General features: G+C 46.2%; 1 protein-coding gene across 7 annotated transcripts in view; it reads right to left on the bottom strand.

The window, feature by feature from the left end:
- Positions 1-27135, bottom strand: part of LOC138740832 (spectrin beta chain, non-erythrocytic 1-like) — a 393831-nt gene that overhangs the window by 111625 nt on the left and 255071 nt on the right. For all 7 annotated transcript variants that reach the window (XM_069894022.1, XM_069894016.1, XM_069894017.1 and 4 more), the window contains 6 exons: positions 26509-26811; positions 20435-20588; positions 14640-15510; positions 12836-12973; positions 7727-8483; positions 2776-2978 (listed from right to left, as the gene is read on the bottom strand). In XM_069894022.1, the coding sequence (XP_069750123.1) occupies positions 2776-2978; positions 7727-8483; positions 12836-12973; positions 14640-15510; positions 20435-20588; positions 26509-26811 (2426 nt within the window). The remainder of the gene's footprint in view (positions 1-2775; positions 2979-7726; positions 8484-12835; positions 12974-14639; positions 15511-20434; positions 20589-26508; positions 26812-27135) is intronic.

Below are 27135 nucleotides of genomic sequence, written 5' to 3'. Positions count from 1 at the left end.
GTACATCAAACTGCAAGAAAAGGAGAACAAGGAAACAAACGGTAAACCTAAACAAAAATGGGAACAAGATCTAAACATAAAGATAAAGAATGAAACATGGGAGAAGCTATGCTCCGGAACTATGAGAAATACAATAAACACGAGGTTACGCATGATACAATATAACTGGATACACAGGCTATACATCACACCTCAAAAGTTAAATAAATTGGACCCAACAGTATCAGACAGATGTTTTCGCTGTAAAAAGGAAACGGGAACAACAATTCATGCAATTTGGACATGTGAGAAAGTGAAAAAATTTTGGGAAGATCTAAACCAGATATTAAACAAAATCACAAAAAGCAATATACCAAAAAACCCAGAGATCTTCCTCCTAAGTAACATAAAAAACAAAGAATTTGGACTTGATTTGGATGGTGCACAAAAAAGATTTGTTAGGATAGCCCTAGCTGTAGCAAAAAAATGTATTATGTCAACCTGGAAATTAGAAGACAACTTGAGAATACAACAATGGTACATAGAAATGAATTAATGTATTCCATTGGAAAAAATAACATATAATTTAAGAAATAACATCACAATATTCGAACAAATATGGGAGCCATATATGAAACACAATAGAGAAATCCTACCATGGACTTCCACCACCTAAAATGACAGAAGGAGAAGATAACGAAAAGAACTGACTCAGTAAAATTTCTTGTTTATTTTTATTAAGTGACAACATTGTTTAACGGGTTTAATGTATCTTATAGATTAAACTTCAAATAAATGGGGAAGGGGGTGAGGGAGGGATGGGGGAAAAAGGGGAAGAAAACGACACTGTACATATTTAAGAAGAAAAATGTCTGTATGTATCTTGGTCAATATGGTTTATAGTGTGAAAAATAAAAAAATTTAAAAAAAAGAAAGTTGTCTATGGTTGCCTCAGAATCTGTATTAACTGGAATAGTGGGCAAGGAACTAGCCATGGAAGTTAACTCAATACCAGTGTGAAGAGATACAATCTGAGAGGTGAAACCAGAGCAGGAATACAACAACAAAGTTTGCAAAACTTAGGAACTGAGTGTGGGCTTCAAGAAGGGGAAATAAGGAGAATACATCGAGGGGTAAGCAGTGGAAAGGGTAAAGAACTTCCAAGTTCTTGGGTGTCAACATCTTTGAAGATCTATCTGGGGCTTCCTAGTTGAAGAAGGCTCTGCCAGTGCCTATACTCATGAGGAATTTAGGGAGATGGGGCATGTCACCAAAGACTCTTGCAAATTTCTATGGGTGTGCTGTGGAGAGCATTCTGTGGTGCATCAGTGTCTGGTTTGGAAGTGCCAATTCTAAGGACAGTGAGACACTACAGAAGGTGTTGAACTCAGCCAACACCATCAAGGGCATCATTAAGGACATTGACAAGAGGTGGTGTCTTAAAAAAAAGCAGCATGAACCTCAGAGGCTGCCCCACTTTTCTCTTCCTTTGCACTAATTTAAAAAAAAATGTAATTCATAGCAAATTTGTACTCGGGGAATGTTACTGAATAATAAAACCTTGGGGTACAAACACATAACTCCCTGAAAGTGCCAACACAGGTAGGCAGGGTGGCGAGGAAGCCTTAACGGCTGAGTACAAAAGATTGGTTACTTTGCAGTTGTATCACGTTCTGGTCATCAGTCCTAGGAAGGGTGTGATTAAACGAGAGATGGTAAAGATAAAGGTTCCATTATTGTCATGTAATGCTACATTTAGAATGAAATTCTTTAATTTTTGTCTACAGTAAGGCAGACAGAGTTGCCACTATGTCCAGAGTCCCTCACAAAAACCTACAGCACTTGGCGGTCTCCGCTCCAAGTACTGTGCCTGCTTAGCTTCTGGGATCAGACAATCCCAGGAGTATTCAGGCTATTGGGTGCAGCTCAAGCGATGAGGTGCGTGCAGAAAAGATTCACAGGGATGTGGCCCGGATTGCAGGACTGGAGATACAAGGAGAAAATGGATAGGCTGGATAGAGAGGAGTCTGAGAAGCTTATTGAATGTGCATAGATAGGGGGGAGGTCACTGGTGTCTACTACCCAGGGTAGGCATATCCAAAATCAGAAGACATAGGTTTATGGCAAGGGGGAGGAAGCTTAAAAGGGATCTGAGGAGCAAGTAAATTTTCTCACGGTTATCTGTCAAAAGAGTTGCTGGAGGTAGGAACAGGAACAACATTTAAATTTAAATTAATTTTTAAAATAAATTTATATACAACATAGGAGAAGCCAATTCCACCCAAATTAATTTTGGAGGGTGGGTGGAAACTGGACTGCCCGGGGAAAACCAATTCAAATATGTACAAACACCTTACAGACAGTGTCGAATTCTAACCCTGGTCGCTGCCGCTAAACACTACTTTAATTTTGTTGCCCCATGGTTTATGATGCTTTCAGAGCAGGTACTTGAATAACCAAGGCACAGAGGGATATGGAATCAATGGAGGCAAGTGGGATTAGTATGGATAGGCAGGATGGTTGACAAAAATGTAACAGGCTAAGGGGCCTGATTCCATGCTTCACAAGCCTACATGTGTTTCCCTCTTTAGGGAGAGAATTTCCTGCTCATCGGGAAATACACAGGGTCATCAATTTCCACCTGAAAATACCGCCACTCTCAACCTTTGAAATTCATCATCTTACGTTGTAAATTGGGGAGAATATTCCACTTCTGATTTTCAGTAATGGTAAAATGGAAATATTATCCAGTTTTCCCCAACACGGGACCAACTAGAAGTAGGTGATCAAACTAACCGTTCATCAATGGAGTCCACTTTCTCCTGGATCTTGTCAGCGTGAACATTCCCCTCGCTTATAAGCTTTTTGCCAGAGTCGACCACACTGTTGATCTTCTCCTCGTTGGCATCCATAGTGGTCATGATGTCCTCGTGCTTCTTAATGGCAGCCTCGGCCATCTCCAGAGTGCCTGCCATCTCTGTGTGTGACAGCAGGTATGCCTGAGGTAACAAAAGGGGAACGGTCAAAGTGCAGACATGTTTCTCCTAAATAATAGTTCAATTCTGGTTTCAGACAAATAACGATAGACAAAGAAGATTTTGCTTCCTGAACACTTTTGGATGCATTTTATGGATTTTGGGTTGCAGATCGTGAAAGTAGCCTTACAATTTTCCTATCATCTACCATTTTTAAGATGAAGCCTATTTTTGTGATTTCCTGTCATATTTTAAGTGTACATCAAGTATACAAAATCATGAAGAGCAACATATCATTGATAATTAATTTTCTGCATTCACATTTAGGACGTCTTCTCTGCTGATCTTGGTGCAGTCAGTGACGAACAGGGTGAAAGGTTTCACTGGGACGTTGCAACTGTGGAAAAGCAGTATCAGGGTAACTGGAATCCATTAATGCTGGGTGACTATTGTTGGACACTGACATGAGAGGCATCAGATGTTGAGTACAAACAAGAATCAGCAGCAAAACATTTTTCGGTCAGTTGAACCAATGCAATTTATCAGCATCATTATCGATTAAACATTAAATTCAATAAAATTTCATTTAATGTTCCTCCAACTTCCTGCATGATACAGGTACACGATCCTTTACCCGGAACCCTTGGGGGACAGTGTTTTCCGAATTTCAGAAAGCCCACCGAATTGTGCTGCTGTATCCACCCCCACCCCCTTCCAGTCACCCGGCTGTCTTTCCCAACTGTCGCACCCTCAGCTGTGACCCCCGAATGCGGTCCTTCAGCCGCCCGGCAATCTGCCCCGACCGCTGGTCCCTCGGCCGCCTGGCAGTCTCTTCCAACCACCAGTCCCTCAGCCACTTCCCCCAACCGCAGTCCCTCGGCTGTCTCCCCTCAACCGTAGCCCCTCGGCTGTCTCCCCCCAACCACAGTCCCTTGGCTGTCTCCCTTGGCCACCCAGCCACCTCCCCCGACCACCCAGCAGTCTCCTCCAATCACCGGTCCCTCAGCCGCTTCCTCCAACCGCGGTCCCTCAGCTTTCTCCCCCAACCACAGTCACTCGGCTGTCTCCCCCAAGTGCAGTCCCCCAGCCCCTCAGCCGCCCGGCAGTCTCCCCTGGCCGTCTCCCCCGACCGCCGGTCCTTCGGCTGCCTCCCCCAACCGCCGGTCCCCACTTGCTGTATTTTGGAGCTTTCCGGATTTTAGATGTCTGGATAAAGGATCGTGTACCTGTACAACATATCTGAATTTATCTTTGTGTTGAACTGAATCTATCTTTGTGTTGAGCTTGAAGTTATTATAATCCCCAATGTTTTATCGTAAGAAAATCATTTGAAAAAAATTGTTGACAGTGTAATCAATGAGACGGGAGATCTCAGTGGCTCCTAACTACCCGATAACTATTGCACAAGATAAACACGCAAAAGCTGCAGAGAAAACAATCTTGGGCAATCAACGAGAAGGTGGAGGGACTCTACAGGCCAGGCAGTGTCGTGGTTGGAAATGATTTGTCAAGATTTTGGGTTTGAACCCATGACTGTATGGCTTGGCACAATTCAAATGCCATCTATAAATTTGCCAGTGACATCTCAGTCGTCCGCAGAACCACAGATGGCAATGAGGAAGCGTACAGGAGGGAGTTAGATCAGCTGGATGAGTAACCTTGTACTCAACGTTAGCTAAACTCAGAAAAAATGATCGTGGACTTCAGGAGGGGGAAATCAGGAAAACACAAACTAGTCCTCATCGAAGGTTAAGAATTTCAAATTCCTGGGCGTCACAATCTCTGAAGATCTAACCTGGGGCCATCATGTTGACGCAATCAAGGCTCGTCAGCGGCTATACTTCATGAGGAGTTTGAGGAGATTTGGTATGTCGCCAAAGACTCCTGCAAATTTCTACAGGTGTACCATGAGAGCATTTTGACTATTGCATCACTGTCTGGTATTGAGGTGCAAATGCACAAGTCAGGAGAAGGCATCCGAGAGTTGTGAACTCAGCTGGCGCCATCATGGCCATTAGTCTTTACTTCATTAAGGACATCTACAAGAGGTGGTGTCTCAATAAAGAAGCCTCCATCATCAAGGACCCTCACCACTCAGGCCATGCCCTCTCCTCACTGCCACCATCAGGAAGGAGGTACAGGAGCCTGAAGACGTCCGCCATCAGATTTCTGAATGGACAGTGAACCACCGACACTATCTCACTTTCTGTTCTTTTGCACAAATTAATTTATTTTTTAAAAATGGTAATTTATAGCAATTTTGGCACTTGTAAAGCTGCCGCAAAACAATAAATTTTGTGATGCATGTTCATGACAAAAAATTCTGATTCTGATCCATTATGGAAACTCACTGTAGAGTCTTGACCCAAGACAATGATTGACCATTTCTACCCTGGGATCAAAACAGTTAGTATAGCAATCAGCGCATCGCTATTACAGAGCTGTCTGCAAGGAGTTTGTACATTCTCCTTGTGTCTGCACAAAACGTATGGGAGTTGTAGGTTAATTTGGGTGAACTGGGTGGCCGGAATCGGATTCTACTGGGCTACAAATAAAATTTAATTTTATGGTGGCGGAGAATTAATCAGCTGATGAGAAGAACATCTGCCCATCCTCAATGGTAGCAAAGCCTAGGATTGAAGTCCTAAAGGCAAGAATGAAGTATATTGAGTCTAGGAATTGGGATGTTATGTGTAAGTCATTGGTGAGGCCAAATTTTGAGTATTGTGTGTCATCTTGGTCACCTAACTACAGGAAAGATATCAATAAAATATACTAGGATGCTGTCTGGACTTTAGGAACTGAGTTACTGAGAAAGGTTAGACTCCTGTACCTTCAGACTCCTGTACCTCCTTCCTGATGGTGGACAAGTTAAGACTTTATTCCCTGGAGCGTATTAGAATGAGAGGAGATTTGATAGAAGTATTTAAAATTATGAGGGAGATGGACAGAGTAAATGTAGGTTGGCTTTTCCCAATGAGGGTAGGTGAGATACAAATCAGAGGACATGGTTAAGGGTGAAAGGGGAAATGTTTAGGGGAAGCATCTTCACACAAGAGGGCGGTGGGAGTGTGGAACTAGCTGCCAGCTGAAGTGGTGAATATGGGCTCAATGTTAACATTTAAAAATTTGGACAGGTACATGGATGAGAGGGGTAAGGAGGGTGGGACTAGGCAAAAAAAAAGTAGTTCAGCACATCTCGAATGGCCAAAGGGGCCTGTTTCTGTGCTGCAATGTTCTATGGTTCTAATTAAGTATTCACAAGCAGTCAGTCAGACACAGAAGTGGAGGATTCATCTTGGCTTCCTTTGGAGCTGTCACGGATGTCAGCTTGGAGCCAATATAGAAATGGCAAATGGATCAATGACAGCGAATGTTATCTAACCAGACACCATCCTGGCTTTAGAGATGAAGGACCCCTTATTCCCCTAGCCATTCACCCCGCGACGGCACACAGCGTGTCTACAGATTGCAACATGGTAAACTGCAACCAGCACTTAAATCTGCAACCTTTTTCACCAAGATAGACACAGCAGGTATATGAGAATGATAGAAACTGCAGGCTCTCTGCCAAGTCGCACACCATCTAACTTGGGAATACAAAACACTTACAGCACGGTAGCAGCCGATTCCAGACCATGCTGCTCAATTAACCCAAGAGCCCATATGTTTTTGGAGGAAACTGGAGCAACCAGAGGAAACCCACGCAGGTCACAGGGAGATTGAACAAACTCCTTACAGGCAGTGCTCCATTCATAACGGGGTCATTGGCGCTGTAAGTGCGTAGGGCTAACTGCACCGCTTAGTCATCAGGTTCACACTCAACAACGTTGCTTCACCATGAGCACAGTGATTCAGGATGGCGACTTCCAACAACCATGTCATGGGCAAGTATAAACAGTCATTAACGCATTGACTGCTTTTCTTCCTCTGGATACTGCTTGCCCTGCTGACTTTGGTGTTTTGGACGAGCCCACGGAATCTGCAGATTTCCTTGTTTAACACCCACAAATGTTTGCAATTCCCTACCCCACTCTCTTGCTGGTATGTCTGTCCATGGTCCATGCTCTGCCAACAAATTAGAGGAACACCACCAACTGGGCACCATCCAGCAGGATAGCATTAATATCGACCTCCAGTCTCCATTAACCCCCCCACCCTTCCCCAATCAATTCTCACCTCTCTCCTATCCTCCTGGCCACATCCAATTAACATCTTTTGTCTCTTCTTCCCCTGCCCACTCTTTCCTTCTTCCCAGCCTTTTAATTAAGATGCTGGCCTGCTTTTTACTCGTACCTTAAAGGGCTCAGTCCCAAGATGCTGGTTATATACAGAAGTTTAAAATTAGCGCCATTAGTTTGCCAATCACACAACACACTGTGGTGGTATGTTATTACACCACTAGGTCACCAGGTGGCTCATCTGGTGATCTTGCGTATATAAGCCAGTGAAGACCCATCCCCCCCTCATTCTGGCCTAGGCTTGCACAGAGGCAAGACCTAGCTGTATATATTAGCCTATTAAAACTAGTGTTTTACCTGCACTCTGCTTCGTGTGATTTGATGCTAGTCGCCATCATGCAAAATCTCAAGCAATCGAAAAGTTTATTGGTCTGCTATTTATCAATTCCCATTGGTGCCGGATACCAGGGGTTTTCCTGTCGTTTGTAAATGCCGACTGCAATAGGCCAGATATTTGACAATTTTACCCCAATTCTCTGCTGCCCACCCGCACACAAAGCTGTACTTTCCTGGTGTGGTTCTGTATTATACCTGGTTGTTTAGGAATCCTTCCGCCTGCTTCACATCGCGCAGGAAGATCTGATAGCCATACACCTGTGCTAAGAGGTTATGCCTGTTCTCCCACATCTGGCTCAGTTCATTCCACCCTGTGTCTAGAGCTTGCAGTCGCTGGTGCAAGAACATATACTGGGCATCAGTCTGGTCTTGGGTCACTTCCTCCCCGACACTTCGGATCCTTTCGTAGTCGTTTTTGTAGTTATCGATCTCTTTCTTGATGTTCTCATGCTGGGTGAGGAGCTTCTCGGCGTCAGACAGGTTTGTGGCCATGTCCTCCGAGGCAATGGCAGTCTGTGTCCGGGACAACCACGACTGGAAGTCGTCCAGGTCTCGCAGGAACTCCTGCAGTTTGCTGGCTTCCCCCAGCGATTCCTCCCGTCTCTTCATGGTGTCCTTCAGATCTTCCCAGACACCGCTGATCTCCGAGAGTCTGGCCATGATGGCTTGAGCCTGCTCAGGGTGCTCGGTGGCGAGCTTCTCCGCTTCTCTCTGCAGATCATCCAGCTTGCCCTGGATGGCCTCCAAGTCACGCTCCATGCCAGTCAACTTGCGCTGAAGGGCCATCACACCAGCCAGGTCATTTCCGAGGCTCTGGGTGGACTCGATGACTTTGGCCTTCTCCTTGATCCATGACTTTGTTTCATTGCACTCCAGGTGGTAATTCTGGATGCTGAGGGCTGAACTGAGGGCTTCCTTCTTCTGATCCGCTAAGTCACGGAACTGATCCCAGCTGGAATAGGTAAAATGGAAAATGATCAGAGATTTGATGGGACATAAGATAAATCAAGCCCCTCTTGTGCTAAAACCAACTTTCTCAATGTCTTGCTGCTTAGATGTGCATGTCAGTGGAAAGAAAACTAGGACCATTCTTGCAACCCACTAAGAAATGTGGTTCCTTACCTTTCTCCCCACACCTCGAAAAAGAATCTAAGGGTAGGGTTGCATGCTATGTTCCCTCTAATTTTTAGAAAGTAGCATGTGCAAAAATCTTACATTGAACAATTTTTTTTCCTGTGACTAAAGTGTGTGCACTGAATGTAAATGTAAACTTGAAATTGTTTCAAGATAATTTTGGCCCTGCCCATCTCATGGCTAATCAAACTGTATTGGCATGTTTTAATGTAATACACATATTATTAACCACTTGTTTAACCGACTAACTAGTTAACAGAAACAGTTAGCTAAGAGATTATTTTCAATAAATATAATTATTAATTACCATATTATTTCAGGTAACGAACCTTTTGTGCGCCCATTAGTTTCTTTGTTTACTAATTACACACACAGCTTAGAGGTAAGAGTGGTTGTAAGTGATGTAATATATGCAGTCTGATAATAAATTTGAACTTGAACACTCTGAGTACAAAATCTGACATACACACGAGGGACTGTTGGAAACAACTCCTGCCAATGCCGATACATTCCTGGGACTCCACGGAAACTGCTGGAGTCCTGGAGTCCTCTTTAAAGAATGAATGACCCTCCTTTTGATATTTGGGCCGGAAGGGCCTCATTACCATGCTGTATGTTGAAGGCGGGGGGGGAGGGGGGGGGTGGAGTACATGGAGGAAACCCATCCAGACATGGGGAGAACGTACAAATTCCTTACAGATAACGCCAGATCCAAACACAGGTCACAGACACTGTAATAGCGTTGCACTATATGCTTCGCCAATCTTGCCACCATGATCATTATCAAGGCTTCCTTAAACTTATCAGCCTTCCTTTCACCCTAACTGTAAGATGCAGTGCCTGAATTCACCTTTAAATACCTCCCATTGTCCAGCCATCCCTTGACTTACAAACATCCTCTCCCAATCGACCTCTGCAAGATTCTGCCTAAATGTTCCAAAATTAGCCTTGACCCAATGAAGGACTTTTAACTTTCGGATCAGTCCTGACTTCCTCTGTAATTATTTTAAAACTCATGACGTTACGGTCACTGGACCCAACGTGTTTCCCCCATTGTCACTTCAGTCATCTGGTTCCCTTAACTGCTGCTGGTGTGAACCCATGGAGAGCTTCGTTGAGCACCTCAGCTCTGACCGCCGCAATAGCGGGGGATCGCCCAATGGCCACCTATTTCAATTTCCTGCTCCATTCCCTTGCTGACACGTCTTTTCACGCACTGCCAGACTGAGACCACCCACAAATTGGAGGAACAACCTCATCTTCCATCTGGGCACATACCAACCGAATGCTATAACATCAACGTTTCCAGTTTCCATTACAATTCCACCACCCCCCCCACCCCCATCTCCATCCCCCTGTCTCCTTTCCTCTAATTTTGTCTCACTCCCTCTTCCTTTATCCGTCTCCTTTCACAGAGCCAAAATCAATTCGCACCTTTCCTCTTATCATATCCAATTTCATATGTTGGGCTGGTCTCCTCCCCTTCCCATTCTGCCCCTTTCTCTCCTCATTTTATTCTTACACCTGTCTGCTTTTTGCTTATACCTTGAAGAAGGACTCAGGCCCGAAACATTGCTAATATATATCTTTGCCTCCTATGGACACTGCAAGACCTTCTGGGTTCCTTCAGCATTTACTGTGTGGTTTGGCTGCACTCACAGTGCCTGCAGACTTCTGTGATTCACTCCAGTTCAGATGTAACCAGTCCCTTTTGTACAGGACACCTCTTACCTGGAATAGCTCCAAGTACCTGAATCCCTGTCCTCTGCCCCAGCTCCTGAGACACACATTTACCTGGCCTACCTTTCTATTCCTGACTTGACTAGCATGTAGCTCTGATGTAAATCAGTGATTATCACCCTCGAGGCCCTGCTTCAAGAAAGTGATGCTTAGGCTTTTCTGTATGATAAGCAGGAATGTGCCTCATCTATTCCCGTTTCTTACATTAATGAGTGAATAAAATGGAGTAAGATGAATCCTACTTTTTTGAGTATTTTTCTTCCATTTTGTTATTTTGTTCACTCATTTACATAAATTGTGACAAATTTATATTAATTTAAGGATGTGGGAATGGCCTAACTTATTTCTTTTGGCTGGCGTTACCAAAACAACTGAGTAGCAGGGAAAAGTTAAGCTGCGGTTAGCGCAACCCTGTTACAGCGGCAGGGATCGAGACTGGTGTTCGAATCCGCACTTTCTGTTCTCCCCTTGTCTGCGTGGGTTTTCCCCGGGGGGCCCGGTTTCCTCCCACCGTTCAGAAACGTACCGCAGGTGCAGTTCAATTGGGTGCAATTAGGGCGTTATGGGTTCATGGGCCGAAGGACCCTGTTACTGTGCTGTATGTCTAAATTTTTTTAAATTAAAATTTTAAAAAGATTATTCCCTGCAGCCTAGAAGAATGAGGGGAGGTTTGTCAGAGGAATACAAAATTACGATTGGTACAGATATAGTAAAATGCAAGCAGGCTTTTTCCACTGAGGTTAGGGGAGATTTAAAAAAACTGGAAGGCATGAGTTAAGGGTGAAAGGGGAAAAGTTTAAAGGGAACATTCGGGGGAGAATTTCTTCACACGGAGAGTGGTGGGAATATGGAACGAGCTGCCAGCTGAAGTGGTGAATGCGGGCTTAATTTTGACATTGAAAAATTTGGTCAGTGGGACTACTGTATATGCCAGTGTATAGAATGACTCTGTATCAGACAAGCACCCAGGATTTCCACTTACCCTTTGTATAGGACAACATCTCCACCCCACTCCACCAAGTCTGGCACTTATCACTGACCAATAAAGTGATGCGGTCACAATATTTTAATATCAAATTACCCTGTTAAGATTTTAATTTTATGAGCATATTTTAAAATAAACCATCATCGCCACCGGTAACAGGCCGTTTAAAGACTACACAAAGCCAACGGCAGTTGGACTGGGAGGATGGATCCCGCAGGGGAGTGCTGAGAGTTTGTTGATAATTGACAGGACATGTGAAGGTTTGCTCCACTACGCGTGCAGGGCAGACTTTAAATAAGATCCCATACAAAAACTGTGGAGTATTTTCACTTCTTTTGCAAAGTGACAGGAAAGACTGAAAACTCCCTTGATTTTTGCTGTCGCCATTTGTGTGGAGGTAAGCCGGGTTGCCAATGCGAGGGAGGTGTGCCAAGGGCCTGACCGGGACACTTGCACGGAGGTGAGTTGGGTTGCCAGTGCAATGGAGGTGTGCCGAGGGCCTGACCAGGACACTTGTATCAAGGTGAGCTGGGTTGCCAATGCAAGGGACATGTGCCAAGGGCCTGACCGGAACACTTGCATTGAGGTGAGCAGGTTTGTCAGCACAAGGAAGATGGGGGAAGAAGGGGGGGGGGGGTGCAGTTTAACCAAAAACCAGGGAAGTCGATACTAATGCCATCTAGTTGAAGGGTGTCCAGATGGAAGATGAGATGTTGCTCCTCCAAATTGCGGGTGGTCTCTGTCTGTCAGAGCATGTGACCATGGACAGACATGTCAGCAAGGGAACGAGATAGGGAATTGGAATGGGTGGCCACTGGGAGATCCACGCTACTGCAGTGCAAAGGTGCTCAACAAATTGATCTCCCAGTCAGCGTCCAGTCTCTCTGATGTAGAGGAGACCACAGCGGCAGCACCAGATGACCTCTGCAGATTCACACGTGAGGTGTTGCTTCATTTGGAAGGACTATTTGGGGCCCTGAATGCTGGTGAGGGGGAAGGTATGGGCTCAAGTGGAGCATCTGGAGGCTGGTACAATAGGGGCATTTAAAAGACTTTTATACAGGCTGTAAGAAAAATAAGAGGATTATGGATGAGAAGTAGGGAAGATTTAGATTGTTGACTAGGTTTATATAGGTCAGCATAACTTTGTGAACCAAAGGGTCTGTACTGTCCTCTGAACCTCCTGCAGTCACAGGGATAAGTACCAGGTGAAAAATAGTTTGGCATAGACTAAAAGGGCTGAAGGGCCTGTTTTGTGCTGTGGTGTCCTGTTGTTCTATTGGGCTGTACCTGTGCCATCAATTTTACAATAAACAGAAGTGACTGTAAATTGGGTCAGAGCATACTAGGCAATTCTGTTTTTGATTTCTGTTGGTGCTTTGCTGACCTTGTTTCCACATCAACAGTGCAAGAAGTCTCTCTCTGTGCGCTTGTAAAGGGCTCACCTGGTGTTCAGCTGGTCTCTCATGCCAGTGACCTCATCCTTGTTGCGGTGTTCGGTGCTCAGCAACTGGTTGGCAACTTGATTGACAGCTGAGATCCGGGAGGCTTGGCTGTTCATCTCTGGCTCAAGGGTTTCAAACCTAAATGTAAAATTTAAACAGTGAGTGATAGTTCAGTGAAAGATCACACCAATATCTCTGAGCGGAAAGCCCTGCTAAAGGATGTGGACACAGCCTTAGGACATCACCGTCAAGAACATCGACAGGGAGCACTGCCGTCAGGAAAGAGGTGTAGGTGCCACAAGCCTCACACCAGCAGGTTCAAGAACAGCGGATACCCCTCCACCATCGACAAACTCAATCAGAGATTCTTACTTTTGTACTTTAATGAATTTTTTTCTTTCAGTATTGCAGTCCTCCATACCTCTCCCATCCACATACCTGTTCAAATTCTTCTTACATTTTAAAATTGAGCCCACATTCACCACTTCAGCTGGCAGCTCATTCCATACTTCTAACACTCTCTGTGAAGAAGTTTCCCCTCAACTTTGCCCTTTTCACTCTTTACCCATGTCCTCTGGTTTGTACCTCACCTACCCTCAGTGGAAAAAGCTGACCTACATTTACTCTCTCTATCCACCTTATTATTTTAAACACCTCTATCAAATCTCCCCTCATTTTTTTTTATTCTCCAGGGAATAAAGTCCTAACCTGTTTAACCTTTCCCTGTAACTCAGTTCCTGAAGTCTGGTCAACATTCTAGTAAACCTTCTCTGCCCTCTTTCTATCTTATTGGTATCTTTCCTGTATTTAGGTGACTAAAACTGCACACAATTCTCCAAATTTGGCCTCACCAATACAACTTTACCAACTTCTATACTCAATACTTTGATTTACTGAAGGCCAATATGCCAAAAGTTGTCTTTACAACCCCATCATCTATGATGTCACTGTCAATTATGCATCCATCTCAGAGGACTATGGACCTGCTGAGTTTCTTCTGCATTGTGTTTTTACATGTACCTGTATTCCTAGGTCCTTCTGTTCTACCACACCCTCAGTCCTTCCAAAATGCAACCTCACTCTTGTCTGCATTAAATTCCATCAGCCATTTTTCAGCCCATTTTTCCAGCTGGCCCAGATTCTTCTCCAAGCTTTGAAAACCTTCTTCACTGTTCACAATGCTTCCATCTGGAATTTGCTGCCACGAGCAGCCGTGGAAGCCAGGTCGATGGTGGTATTTAAGGCAGACATTGATAGGTTATGGGGAAAAAGCAGAGGAGTGGGGCTGAGTTGGAGAATGGATCAGCTCATGATGGAATGGCTGAGTGTATTCGACGGGTCAAATAGCCTACGTCTGCTCTAATAAGGTATGGACTTATCTGCCATCGTTGACACATACATTTCATGAAAGAAGATAGAAGTGCAGGTTGAACCTCTTTAATACGGTAATGTTGGGACCTGGCCATTGCTGGACAACGTAAAATGTCAGAAAACAGAAAATAAGCCCCTAAGCTTAAAACAGGAAATAATACTGTGGTGCAGCAGTTAGCGCAATGCCTTTACAGTGTCAGTGATCGGGACGTTCGTACAAACTCCTTACAGACAGAGCAGCAGAGTCAATCTTGACAGCATCAGCAATTGGGATTCGAGCCCTGTGCTGTCTGTAAGGAGTTTGTATGAACGCCGGCAGATTCAAAATGTGGTGGACCACGGGAGTTGCTGGATAACAGAGGTTCAACCTGTACTCCAGCTTTATCAAAATTTTGACTTTGTTTTAAAAGCAGCTTCACTCTGGATTTCATACCTGTGCTGAACAACCTCCAGGTCCTCGAGTTTCTCAGGGATCTCCATGCAGTTCAGCCACTGCTCCTTCTCTTCGATCCAAAGCAAACAGGCATCTGCCTCACTGAACATCTTGTGGAGAGCCAAGGCGTCCTGCAGCGTCTGTCTCCTTTGTTGTGCCAAGGCCACCAGCTCCTCGTACCTTTGTTCAATGGCGGGCAGCCGCCCATCCACTTCAGGAGAGTGGGCAAAGTCGTCTGGCAAGCTTTGGGCCTGCTCATGCAAGGCATCTATTGTGGGGCGGTGGTTGTGGATCTCCTCCTCCACATCCTTGTGCTTCTTGGCCAGCGTCTGCGTGGAGTACTCGTCGTGCCCGACGTCGGTGCTGGAAGCAATGCGCAGTGTGTCCAGGATCCAAGCCTCAATGTCATTGGCATCAGCCTGGAATTGGTACAGGTTAGCGATTTCATTTAGTCTCCGCTCCCGGAGAGCTGCCAGTTCTTCCAAGTGGGCCCACAGCCCTCGGATGTCCTCAATCTTCACTCTGACTTTGTCAGCCCCGAAGTGCCCCTCTTCAATCAAGCCCTCTCCCTCCCTTATTGTCTGCTGGAGGGGACCACTGCGCCCACTCATCTCGTCCTTGAACGAGTTGTGCTTGCTGATCAGTAGCATGGCACTGGTCAGGTCCTTGCCATAGTCTTCCAACGACATGATCTGCTCTTTCTCCCGGATCCAGGACTCCTCTTCACCCACTTCCCAGAAGAACTTCCAAAGACGGCGGGACTCCTCGAGCTTTGCCCGACGTTCAGCTGCCAGCTCACATAGTTCCTGATAGGAAAGCTCCAGGTGGGCGATGCGGTCACAGACTATCTGAGGGTCACATGGCTTGTAACCTGGCAAGAAAATAAACAGAGCTCTTAATCAATGCTCATCAACAATTGGAGACTGGGCAGGTATGACTGAGAACTACTGAATATACTCATGTAAAAGTCGATCTCATGTATAAATAACACCCCCCCCTCCCCCCCAATTTTGGGCAAACAAATCAGGAATTTTCCACATATCTTGTGTGAAGTTCAACCCTAATCTTTCGCTTCAGCTCTGGCCGCCTGCCCATCGGAGAGCTCTTAACACCCTGAAATTCACACTTCAACCCCATCCATTGGAGCTACTCCTGCCCTGGGAAAAAGGTGCTGAGTGTTTACCTTATCTATGTCTTCCATAATCTTCTATTAAGTCCTTCTCCTCCTACTTCACTCCAAGGAGAAAAGCCTCAGCTCTGCCAACCTTGCCTTGACATATTTTCCAATCCAGGCAACCTCCTGGAAATCTCCTCTGCACCCTCTCCATAACTTCTCCATCCTGCTTGTAATGAGGTGACCAGAACGGAACACAATACTCCAAGTGCGGTCTCACCAGAGATTTGTAGAGCTGCAGCATTAGTTCACAACCCTGAGCCCAATCCCCAACTAATGAAGTCTAGCTACATCTCTTTATTTAGTTTCTTGAGTGCAATTGTATGTGATGTTGGGTAAGCACTTTGACAATAAATCTGAACTTTGGATTTGTTGGGACAAAGTGGGAAGGGGAGATAGCAAGCATAAAATGGGTGGGGGAGAGGCGTGCTGGGGAGGGGGTTAAGGGATGATAGGATACTGGACAAACAAAGGTAGAGGTGAGAGGCAATAATAAATTTTGCCAATGTGGACCATGTTGTTCGTAATGAAGATAAAGCACAGTGACATCATCAAACCCTGCCTCGGAATTTTTATGATCAATAAAATTCAGATGGGAAAGATCTGGCATTAACATCAACTTCTCCAGTTTCAGTTAGCCCCCTCCTCCATCTCTGTCTCCCACTCTTGCTTTCCCCTTTCCCTCTATCTCTTTTCCTCCAGTTCTGCATTGATAGAGCCACCTTTCCTCTCCTGCCCTCCTATCCATGTCCAATTATCACCTTCGGCCTGTGCTTCTTCCCTTGACCCTTCTTCCCTCCTCCCCCAATCTTTTTATTCAGGTCTCCTACCCCAACGAAGGCTTCAGGCCCAAAACGTCAGTTATATATCTTTATCTCCCATGGATGGTGTGTGACCTGCTGAGTTCCTCCAGCATATTTTTTACTAAAATGTGGATGCCTTGGCCACCAAAATGAGGTGTGTGGATGTAAGGACTTGCCTTTCCAGACCTCTGCACCTGACTAATTCAGCAATGCAACCCCTTATTCAACTATGATGCTGGACAGCCAGCACCTCTTCCCCCAGGGTGAGCACAGCAAAAGGTGAGGAAAGTGCGGGGTAAGTATTTTTTTTACACACAGAGAGTAGTGGATGCTTGGAATGCGTTGTCAGGGATGGTGGTGGAGGCTGGTACAATAGGAACTTTTAAAAGATTCTTAGACTGGCACATGGATGCAAGAAAAATAGAGAGTTATGAGGTAGGAAGGGTTTAAGCTTGTTGAGTAGGTATATAGGTCAGAACAACATCATGGGCCGATGGGCCTGTACTATGTTCTCTGCCAGCTATTCTCAAACTTTCTCCAGCTCTGCTCAAAGTTTACGCGCCCCCCTTCCCTGTGAAGCAGTCAAGTTTTGGTTTCTTCCGTACTTCTCTCCTAATGACAACATAAAAAGTATTTATATTATGTGAGGTGAAAAGAATACAAGGCTTTTACTTAAATGTGCTATCTCCCTGGGGGTGGAGGGGTATAGGATCCCCATTGAGAATGGATGTTCTATGCAGCACCACCAACACACCAGTAGTCTCTAATACAGTACTGCAATACCCAAGTTACACATGGAAATGAAGTTTAATGGAGTGAAGAAGTGAGTGGTGGTGGCTATTTGTCACATGCTGTGAGCAGTTCATTTCAATTAGGGAACTTTGGGCTGCTACCAGACAGGACTCTGCAAGAACAGAAGTAAAACTACAGGCCCACTTGTCCATCTAAATTACTCAGATCTAATAGGAAGCCTTTCACTTGCTGGTGTCTAAGTCTGGCTCCTAAAAGATATATATACTCATGTAATTGTCGATACTGTGTAATAGTTGCCCCCCTCTAATTTTGATCCAAATATCGGGTGTTTTTGTATAACCCATGCAAAACTTGAACCCCTCCCCTATATTTTTGGCACCGCCCACCAATGCCCTGGCCGCCCACCCATCCAAGCTCCAGACACCCCGACAGCAGGCCCTCGCCCCGGCCACCCACCCATCCCAGCTCCTGATCACAGATCCCTCGCCCCAGTCGCCCGCCCATCCGAGTTCCCAACGCCCCAGCCGTTCGCTCACTGACCGGAGCTCCTGACGCCCCGGCCACCTGGCCATCAGAGCTCCCAACCGCGGATCCTCACTCTGGCCACCTGCCCAACCAAGTGCCCGGCGCCCTGACCACAGACTCACCACCCAGTCCCGGCCATTGAGCTCCCGATGCCTTGAATGCCGTAGGTATCCACCATATATAAAAGTCGAATCCCCCCTTTATTTTGGCCCAAAAAAGTAGTCAAAAAATTTTGACTATCACACAAGTATATATGGTACATCAATTCACACATTAACACTTGAAATTTCTCGACCAGGAGAAAAATCTTAGAATGTTCCCCCCACTACTGGAATCATTGTCTGAAGAGGGGGTGCAAAATCATTGAGGACCCCTTCCACCCTGCACATAGTATCTTTCAGCTGTTCCTGTTGGGAAAGAGATACAGGAGGATCAGAGCCAACACCACCAGGCTGAGGAACAGCTTTTCCCCACGGGCAGTGAAAATACTGAACAACCAAAGGAACTGTTCACACTCACCCTCTGAGACTCTCATATTCACGAAACAATATTCATTTATTTGTATATGTGAATATTTGTCCTGCTAACCCCCCGTATATACTTGAATAAGTGAGTTCGGATGATCGGGATCAGATGCTAGGTCCGTGTTTGGGGTGCTGGGAGCTTGGATGGACGGGCAGTCGGGGTGCCGGGAGCTCAGATGAGTGGCTGGCTGAGTCAAAGTTTCACGCTCGGGACGTCATGAGCTCAGATGGGCGGGGAGCCAGGGTGAGAATCTGTAGTCGGGATGTCAGGAGCTTGGATGGGCGGACGGTCGGGGCGAGGATGTGTGGCGGACGGAAGTTCTGGATCTGCGGTCGGGGCATCAGGAACTCAGGTGCACTGGGAACTCAGATGGGTGTGTGGTCGGAGCCAAAAATGAGGGGTCGACTATTATATGGGTCATATGGAAAGCACGCGACTTTAACAAATGATAGAACATTTTCCACACAACCCAGAATTGTTTTTACTAGGAAACATCACGGTCGTAAGACCAAAAATGAGGCTGTCCAAATTTCAAACACCATTTGTAAAGATCACATTGATGGGGGCCAGAAAATGTATAGCAGTGACCTGGAAGTCTGATTCCCATCTTGGAATGGCACACTGGAATATGGAAATGCGAAGTTGTGTTCCCCTTGAAAGAAAAATCACAGTTTGAAAAAGAAATGTGATGTTTTTATCAACATTTGGCAGCCGTATTTAGTTTATTCCCCCCTCGTTTTGGAGCACCCTGTCTGTACCCCTCCCCTGGATAAAGAAAAGTGAGGTGATTTAAGGCCCGGAAGGTGCAGACCTGACAACCTCTAATTATTTTCTCTCTTTTCCGTTTAGTCTTGAACTATCTTGTTTACTTCCTCTATTCTTTTTCTATTTTTCTTACTTTTCTCAGGGGGAGGAAAGATATAGTTAATTATAGTTAGACAATAGCTATTAATGGATGCATATCACCATTTTTTTTGGAGACTTATTTTGTTGTTTGCACTGTTCAACTTGAAAATTTTGTAAATAAAATATTTAAGAAAATATGCAAGCTAGTCCAGAAAAGCTGGGGTTGGGGGGGTCGACTATGACATGGGATCAACTATTACACGAGTATATACACTATGTATTGTTGGCCAGTATGTGTGTTATGTCTGATTGTACGTCTGGGGCTTTGCACCAAGGATCGGAGAACGCGAGATGGCAGAGGCCGACAACATCGAGTCCACGCTGCTGAAGATCCAGCTGCGCTGGGTGGGTCACGTCTCCAGAATGGAGGACCATCGCCTTCCCAAGATCGTGTTATATGGCGAGCTCTCCACTGGCCACCGTGACAGAGCTGCACCAAAGGACTGCCTAAAGAAATCTCTTGGTGCCTGCCACATTGACCACCGCCAGTGGGCTGATATTGCCTCAAACCGTACATCTTGGCGCCTCACAGTTCGGCGGGCAGCAACCTCCTTTGAAGAAGACCGCAGAGCCCACCTCACTGACAAAAGACAAAGGAGGAAAAACCCAACACCCAACCCCAACCATCCAATTTTCCCCTGCAACCGCTGCAACCGTGTCTGCCTGTCCCGCATCGGACTTGTCAGCCACAAATGAGCCTGCAGCTGACGTGGACATTTACCCCCTCCATAAATTTTCGTCCGCGAAGCCAAGCCAAAGAAGAAGAAGACGTGCAATTAGATGACAATAAACTTCTGACTTCCCAAGTGCCCTGGTCCAGTACAGCTATTTTCAACCTTGTTTTAGGCTTTGGCCCCCTTAAGACTCTGCCCAAAGTTTATAGGCCCCCTTCCCTCTGAAGCATTCAAGTTTATTTGATTTCTTCCATAGTTCTCTCTGAATGACTGCACTAAGAACATCAAAAAAAAATTTCAGGATTTCAGCCCCCCCCCCCCCCCCGCCCTTAAATATGCTGTGGCCCCTTCTGGCCCTTGTTGAGAAAGGCTGGAGGACACACCAAGTGCACCAGTTGGAGGAATAAGGGACAGTGAAGAAAGGACAGGCCATACCTTCCTCATTAGTTGTAAACTTCTGAGCACCACTGTTGACAGTTTTTACTCGCTCTGCCTGGACTGCAATGTCGGCCTCCACCAGCGTGTGTGTCTGAAGCAGGTCTTCAACCCCATGCAGGTGCTTGCCATAGTCTTGCGACTGCAGGCGAGTCTGGAAAAAAGAATGAATGCCTTTAAGTGCCACGGAGAAGTGATCGCTCATTCCTAGAGCCTGGAGCTGAATTCATTTCCATTCACCTTGCTCGCAAAAACACCTCAATGCACTAACACCAGGTAAAAACACAACGCTGGAGAAACTCAGCTGGTGAACCAGTGTACTTTATGGAGCAAAGGTAAAGATATATAACCAATGTTTCAGATTTGAGCCCTTCATCAAGGTACCATAAAAACTCAATGGTGCATTCTACCACATCACATAAAGTGGATACATTTCAGCACTACTTTGTACTTAAAAATTCAGAGAAAACCACTCAGTACCCCCATGCATTGGATGAAGTAGCATAACAACAGTCATTAGCCAGATCAGATTTAAAAAAAGGCGGCACTGCCAGAGCTGGTGTATCGGCAGCACTGCTGCTGGTGTGGACCAGGGAGAGCTGGGAGTGGAGACACAGCACTGCCCTGCAGGGGCCTATAGTCCGGTTGAGACATTGCCAGCTCCACACAGGCTTCAAACAGCCTGTTAGAGGAACATATGGTCTTTCTTTTTAAATGCTGCACCACGGAGGCCTGTGCCCAAGATGGCAGTGGCTGTGCTGGGCAGTGTACTTATTAAAATTTAGACATACAGCATGGTAACAAGCCATTTCAGCCCATGCGTCCATGCCACCCCGTTAACCTACACACCAGGTACGTTTTTGAATAGTGGGGCTCCTGAAGGAAACCCATGCAGACATGGGGAGAATGTACAAACTCTTTAGAGACGGTGTGGGATACGAACCCCGGTCATGTCCCAAACACTGGTTCTGTAAAGGTGATGCACTAACCGCTACGCCTACCGTGCCATGGGCTACAGACTCTGGGGGAGCAGTGGACCGGTGCAGGACACCAGAAACAGGGAGAACACCACCTGTTGAGAAAGAGAAGCACGGGGACGACCCTACGGAGAAGGTGACCACAACAAAGGACCAGTGGATGAAGGACCCACACAGGCTGGAGGCTGTTGGAGACTGGCTCGTGGCAACCAAGTATTGAACTGGGATTCAAGAGGGTGCTGAGGGCAAGAATGGGCTCCCATAGGGCTTTGGGCACTGAAGGCTTCCTGATCGTACCGGAGGTTTGGATCTGGAGCTCAGGCTGCCAGTGGTTAATACCGAAGTCTGTGCAGCTGCCGGAGCGGCTGGAAGCAAATCTACGGACACTCAGTGTCTCTGAAGGGACCTGGTTTTGCTTCTCTTTCTCCTGTTTTTAAGGGCACCAGGCAATGCTCACAGTGACTCTTTGTTTGCCTTATGGCAGGGAAGTTTTTTTGTATTATTATGTGACAATAAAAACAATTTTGAACATTGAACTAGTGGCCTGGATAGAAAGAATTTGTGTATCCATTTATCAGGTCACAGGATGCAAATGTGACCAACATCATTGGCCATCTGAATTTTACTGAACTGTCTTGCTTCAATGCAGTTTTGGAAAGCACATAAGAGTGAAAGTGGGTAAAGACAATAGATATCCCACCATGAAGCTGGGTGATTTTAACAATAGTTTGGTAGTTTCATTGTCATTAGTATCGATAATAGCTTTTTATTAAAACCCACTCCAAAGCCAGAGAGCAAAGATTGCAGTGCGGATCTGAGGGTGTTGGCTGAGCTGGTGTGGGGGTGAAGAAGGCGAATGCAATGTTAGCATTCCTATCTGGAAGAAGGCTTTATAAAGCACTGATGAGGCCTCTCTTGCAGTACTGAGTACAATTTTGGGCTCCTTATTTAAATTTAGGCATACAGCACGGTAACAGGCCATTTCAGCCCACGAGCCTGTGCCGGCCAATCGCACCCAAATGACCTACAACCCCCGGTATGTTTCGAATGGTGGGAGGAAACCGGAACCCCTGGAGGAAACGCACGAAGGCACAGGGAGAACGTGCAGACAGCGCTGGATTCGAACCCTGGTCTTGACTGCTGGTGCTAAACGCTATGTTAACCTAACCAGAAGGATGTGCTGGGCTTGGAGAGGGGTTCAGAGAATGATTCCTGGAATGAAGGGATTAGCATCTGAGGAACGTTTGATGGTTCTTGGGCCATTCTCTTTTGGGTTCAGAAGAATAAGGTGGGGGGGGGGGGGCTCATAGAATTATTTCAAACGTTGAAAGGGGCCCGGACAATATAGATGTGGCAAAGTTGTTTCCCATGGTAGAGGAGTCTAGAACAAGAGCACCCAACTTTAGGCCTGTTTCCTGTGCTGTAGTGTTCTATGGAAGAGCACAGAGTTGCTGAGGAATTTCTTCAGCCAGAGTGGTGAACCCCTGGAATTTGCGACCACAGGCGGCTGTGGAGGCCAGGTCGATGGTGGTATTTAAGAGAGAAATTGATAGGTATCCGAATAGTCAAAGGTTATGGGAAGAAGGCCGGGGAGAGGGAGAATGGATCAGCTCATGAAGGAATGGTGGAGCCGACTCGACGGGCTGAAAGGCCTACTTCTGCTCCGATATCTTATGGCGTACGACACAGCTTCTCTAATGTCAAACTGCATATGCTCTTTGACAGAAACAAAAGTTCCCATGGGATGACTTCACAGACAAATGCAGCATCTTTCATTAATGTTCTGGCCAACACTTATCCCTCACTCAACACCACTCAATGAGGCTGTCCAGTTATTCTCACAGGACACCAATGAGCCAAGCATCTGTCTTATCTGCAAGGTTTTAGCATGTTTTAAGGCATTTGAAACTGACATGAAAGACACTGAGCAAATGAAGCCAATCTTACTTTTCTTTAGTCGCTGCCCAATGCTCTTTGGGATCTAGAACATACAAGAAGTAGCAGGAGCAGATTATTCCACTACATCAGGGAGACTCAACGCAGGGTGGGAGACCGTTTCGTTGAGCTCCTCTGCTCTGTCCGCGGCAAACACAGGGTCTGTGGTGAATTGCTGTATACTCATTAATCTGGCTCTGTTCTGTCCCATGACTCCACCCTCGACCCTGCATAAAGGCTCTAGAAAGCTTGGGTCACAGCACAAGATGACCTTCAATAAAAGCCTATAGTTCAGTAACTCTATAGTCTTTCGAGTTATTGATAACGCATCAATTTTATTTATTATTTTTTTTCCCCAACGATGGAATTACTTTTGAAGCCTGATAAGCTGGAGATTGGCCCACCATCTCCAGAAGCCTCAAACTGCTTTGAACTCTGGCTACGCTGCTTGGTGGTCTTTCTGTAAAATTCCTCCGGAATCATGGTCACGGAGGCAAACAAGCTGCATCTCCTCTTCTCTCAGGTCGGACATGGAGTGTTTCCTATGATAAAGGATGCCTCAATGTATGGAGAGGCAATGGACTGTGGCAACCCATTTAATTACACACCCCATACCCACGCTGACGTGTCTTTCCATGGTCTCATGCACAGCCAAGGCCACCCGCAAATTGGAGGAACAACACCTAACATTCCATCTGGGCAGAAACACCAGATGGCATTAACTTTGTTTCTCCGGATTCCATTAGGCCCTTCCCCTGTCTCCCTCTCTTCCCCATCCTTGCCTCCTGCTGCACACTCCTTTCCTTCTCCATTCAGAGCTATCCCCTTCCCATTGGTGTCACCCAGTGCAGTAAGTCATGGTGTCACCCCCCCCCCCCCCCCAATGGACCTCCACCCCAGGGCATATCCATGCAAAATAGCACCTATGGCAGGGATGGCCAATGCGTCAAAATAAACTGGGGGGTGGGGGTTCTCTCCATTTTCGGGTGCCCTGCATTAGACCTCTGCTTCCCTCCAAGGCCACTGCTGAACATAGTAGGTGCCACCATTGTGGATCCAGACGCCGTGATCACAGGATTTTGAAATAAACCATCGCCTGCAAGCTCACACCAAGACACAAGAGCAACTTGTCCGTGAACTACTCTTTGCAGACGATGCCGCTTTAGTTGCCCATTCAGAGCCAGCTCTTCAGCGCTTGACGTCCTGTTTTGCAGAAACTGCCAAAATGTTTGGCCTGGAAGTCAGCCTGAAGAAAACTGAGGTCCTCCATCAGCCAGCTCCCCACCATGACTACCAGCCCCCCCACATCTCCATCGGGCACACAAAACTCAAAACGGTCAACCAGTTTACCTATCTCGGCTGCACCATTTCATTGGATGCAAGGATCGACAACGAGATAGACAACAGACTCGCCAAGGCAAATAGCGCCTTTGGAAGACTACTTAAAAGAGTCTGGAAAAACAACCAACTGAAAAACTTCACAAAGATTAGCGTATACAGAGCCGTTGTCATACCCAAACTCCTGTTCGGCTCCGAATCATGGGTCCTTTACCGGCATCACCTACGGCTCCTAGAACGCTTCCACCAGCATTGTCTCCGCTCCATCCTCAACATTCATTGGAGCGACTTCATCTCCAACATTGAAGTACTCGAGATGGCAGAGGCCGACAGCATCGAATCCACGCTGCTGAAGATCAAACTGCGCTGGGTAGGTCACGTCTCCAGAATGGAGGACCATCGCCTTCCCAAGATCGTGTTATATGGTGAGCTCTCCACTGGCCATCGAGACAGAGGTGCACCAAAGAAGAGGTACAAGGACTGCCTAAAGAAATCTCTTGGTGCCTGCCACATTGACCACCGCCTGTGGGCTGATATCGCCTCAAACCATGCATCCTGGCACCTCACAGTTCGGCGGGCAGCAACCTCCTTTGAAGAAGACCGCAGAGCCCACCTCACTGACAAAAGACAAAAGAGGAAAAACCCAACACCCAACCCCAACCCACCAATTTTCCCTTGCAACCGCTGCAACCGTGTCTGCCTGTCCTGCATCGGACTTGTCAGCCACAAACGAGCCTGCCAGCTGACATGGACTTTACCCCTCCATAAATCTTCGTCCGCGAAGCCAAGCCAAAGAAAGAAAAGAAGTTTGTGCAGGAGCCAATAGCAATTGTACTGGGCAGTTGGACCTCATAGAGGAACTTTGTCTTCCGAGAGTCCCGACTAAAAGGTTGCCAATTGTTTTTATCCATGGATGCTGTCTGACACTCTGTTTCCTGTTCTACACTCAAGATTCCATCATCTGCAGCTTGTGTGTTTCCCTGACACCTTAATCCCTGTGATCCCTAGATGTAATCAAGGGAAATATTCTTCCCACATCTGCCCTGTCAAGTTCATGAACTCTGTACGTTTTAATGAGAACACTCCTCATTCTTCCACACTCAAAGGCCAAGGTCCCATGAGTTAAGCATCTGGTAGTTATTTTGCACTACCGATAAGTAGAACTTCTGCCTGGCTCGCAGGGAAAAAAATCTCAGGGTTGTCTGTGATGCCTTGTACCAAATATGCTGCGTACAACTGTATAAGACGACCTGAATTTCCTCCTAAAATGTAGGTTTTCAGCTATACTCACTGTATAAGACTACCCCAAGTCTGGCACTTACCACTGACACATGCTGGATACATTTAATATGTGAATTCACAATTTTTTTTTTAAAAAAAGCAAATTACTCAAAAAAGTTTGAATTTTAATCATCATATTTTAAAATAAACCGTCAGCTCTTTTACAGAACCAAAGCCTGTTAGACTGAACAGATGGACTCCACAGGGGAGAGCTCAGGCTTCACCATTAAGGTTCAGATTTTAAACCTGGAGCAGGGAAGCCAAGACCACACTATTAAAGCAGATTTTAAACTTGATGGTGAAGAGCTCTGAGACTTTGCTGTTGAGGTTCAGATTTTATACTTGGCGTATAAGATGACCCTTGGTTTTGGAGTGATATCTTTTAAAGTTCATTCAAGTCCTATCTTATATTTTGAACTGAACTTTGAACTGGTGTTTGGTTCTGTGAAGTGCTTGGTTGAACACATGAAAGGCGGGCACTGTTGGGGGGTAGGGATGGGGGGGGGGGGGGGCGAGGAGGGGATGTGTGCTGCTACTCCAAACCTTCATGTCTTCCATCCAGTCCACGATGTGCAGCATCTCCTGGAACATCTTCTGCAGCTCCAGGTTCTTCACCAGACGCTCGCGGCGCGCGTGCAGGAGCTCACGTAGGTAGTCCCACAGCCGGATGACGTTGTCCTTCCTGACGGTGACCCGCTTGATGTCGTAGTAGCGCTCGGCCTGCAGCTCCTTGGCCACCGCCACCACAGCCTGCACGCGCTCGTTGTAGGCGTTGATGTCTGTCTCGATGGCCTCGTGCTTCCTCGTGGCGGCCTCCACTGCCGCCAGATCCAGTCCAAAATTATCCTGGAAAGAGTAAGAGACTGGATTAGAGGACAAAACTCTGGGGTGACACACAAAAGTCATAATAATAGGTTAAGTGAGAGGGCAAGGATCTGGTAACAATGCAGGCAAATGGGAAGTGATCCACTTTCAAAGGACAAAAATGGAAGATCAGAATATTATTTAAATGGCAAGTGATTGCAGCCTGCTGCTGTGCAGAAGGACTTGGGAGGGCTTGTGCATGACTCACAAAAGGTGCAGCAGGGTATCAAGAAGGCAGATGGAAAGTTGGCCTTTACTGCTGGAGGGATGAAATTTAGGAGCAGGGAGATTATGCTGTAACTGTAC

The sequence above is a fragment of the Narcine bancroftii genome, chromosome 8 (assembly GCF_036971445.1).
Source record: "Narcine bancroftii isolate sNarBan1 chromosome 8, sNarBan1.hap1, whole genome shotgun sequence".
In the NCBI taxonomy this organism is placed as follows: Eukaryota; Metazoa; Chordata; class Chondrichthyes; order Torpediniformes; family Narcinidae; genus Narcine; species Narcine bancroftii.
The sequence above is the reverse complement of the archived record's forward strand: the minus strand, read 5'-3'. Positions and strand labels throughout refer to the sequence as shown.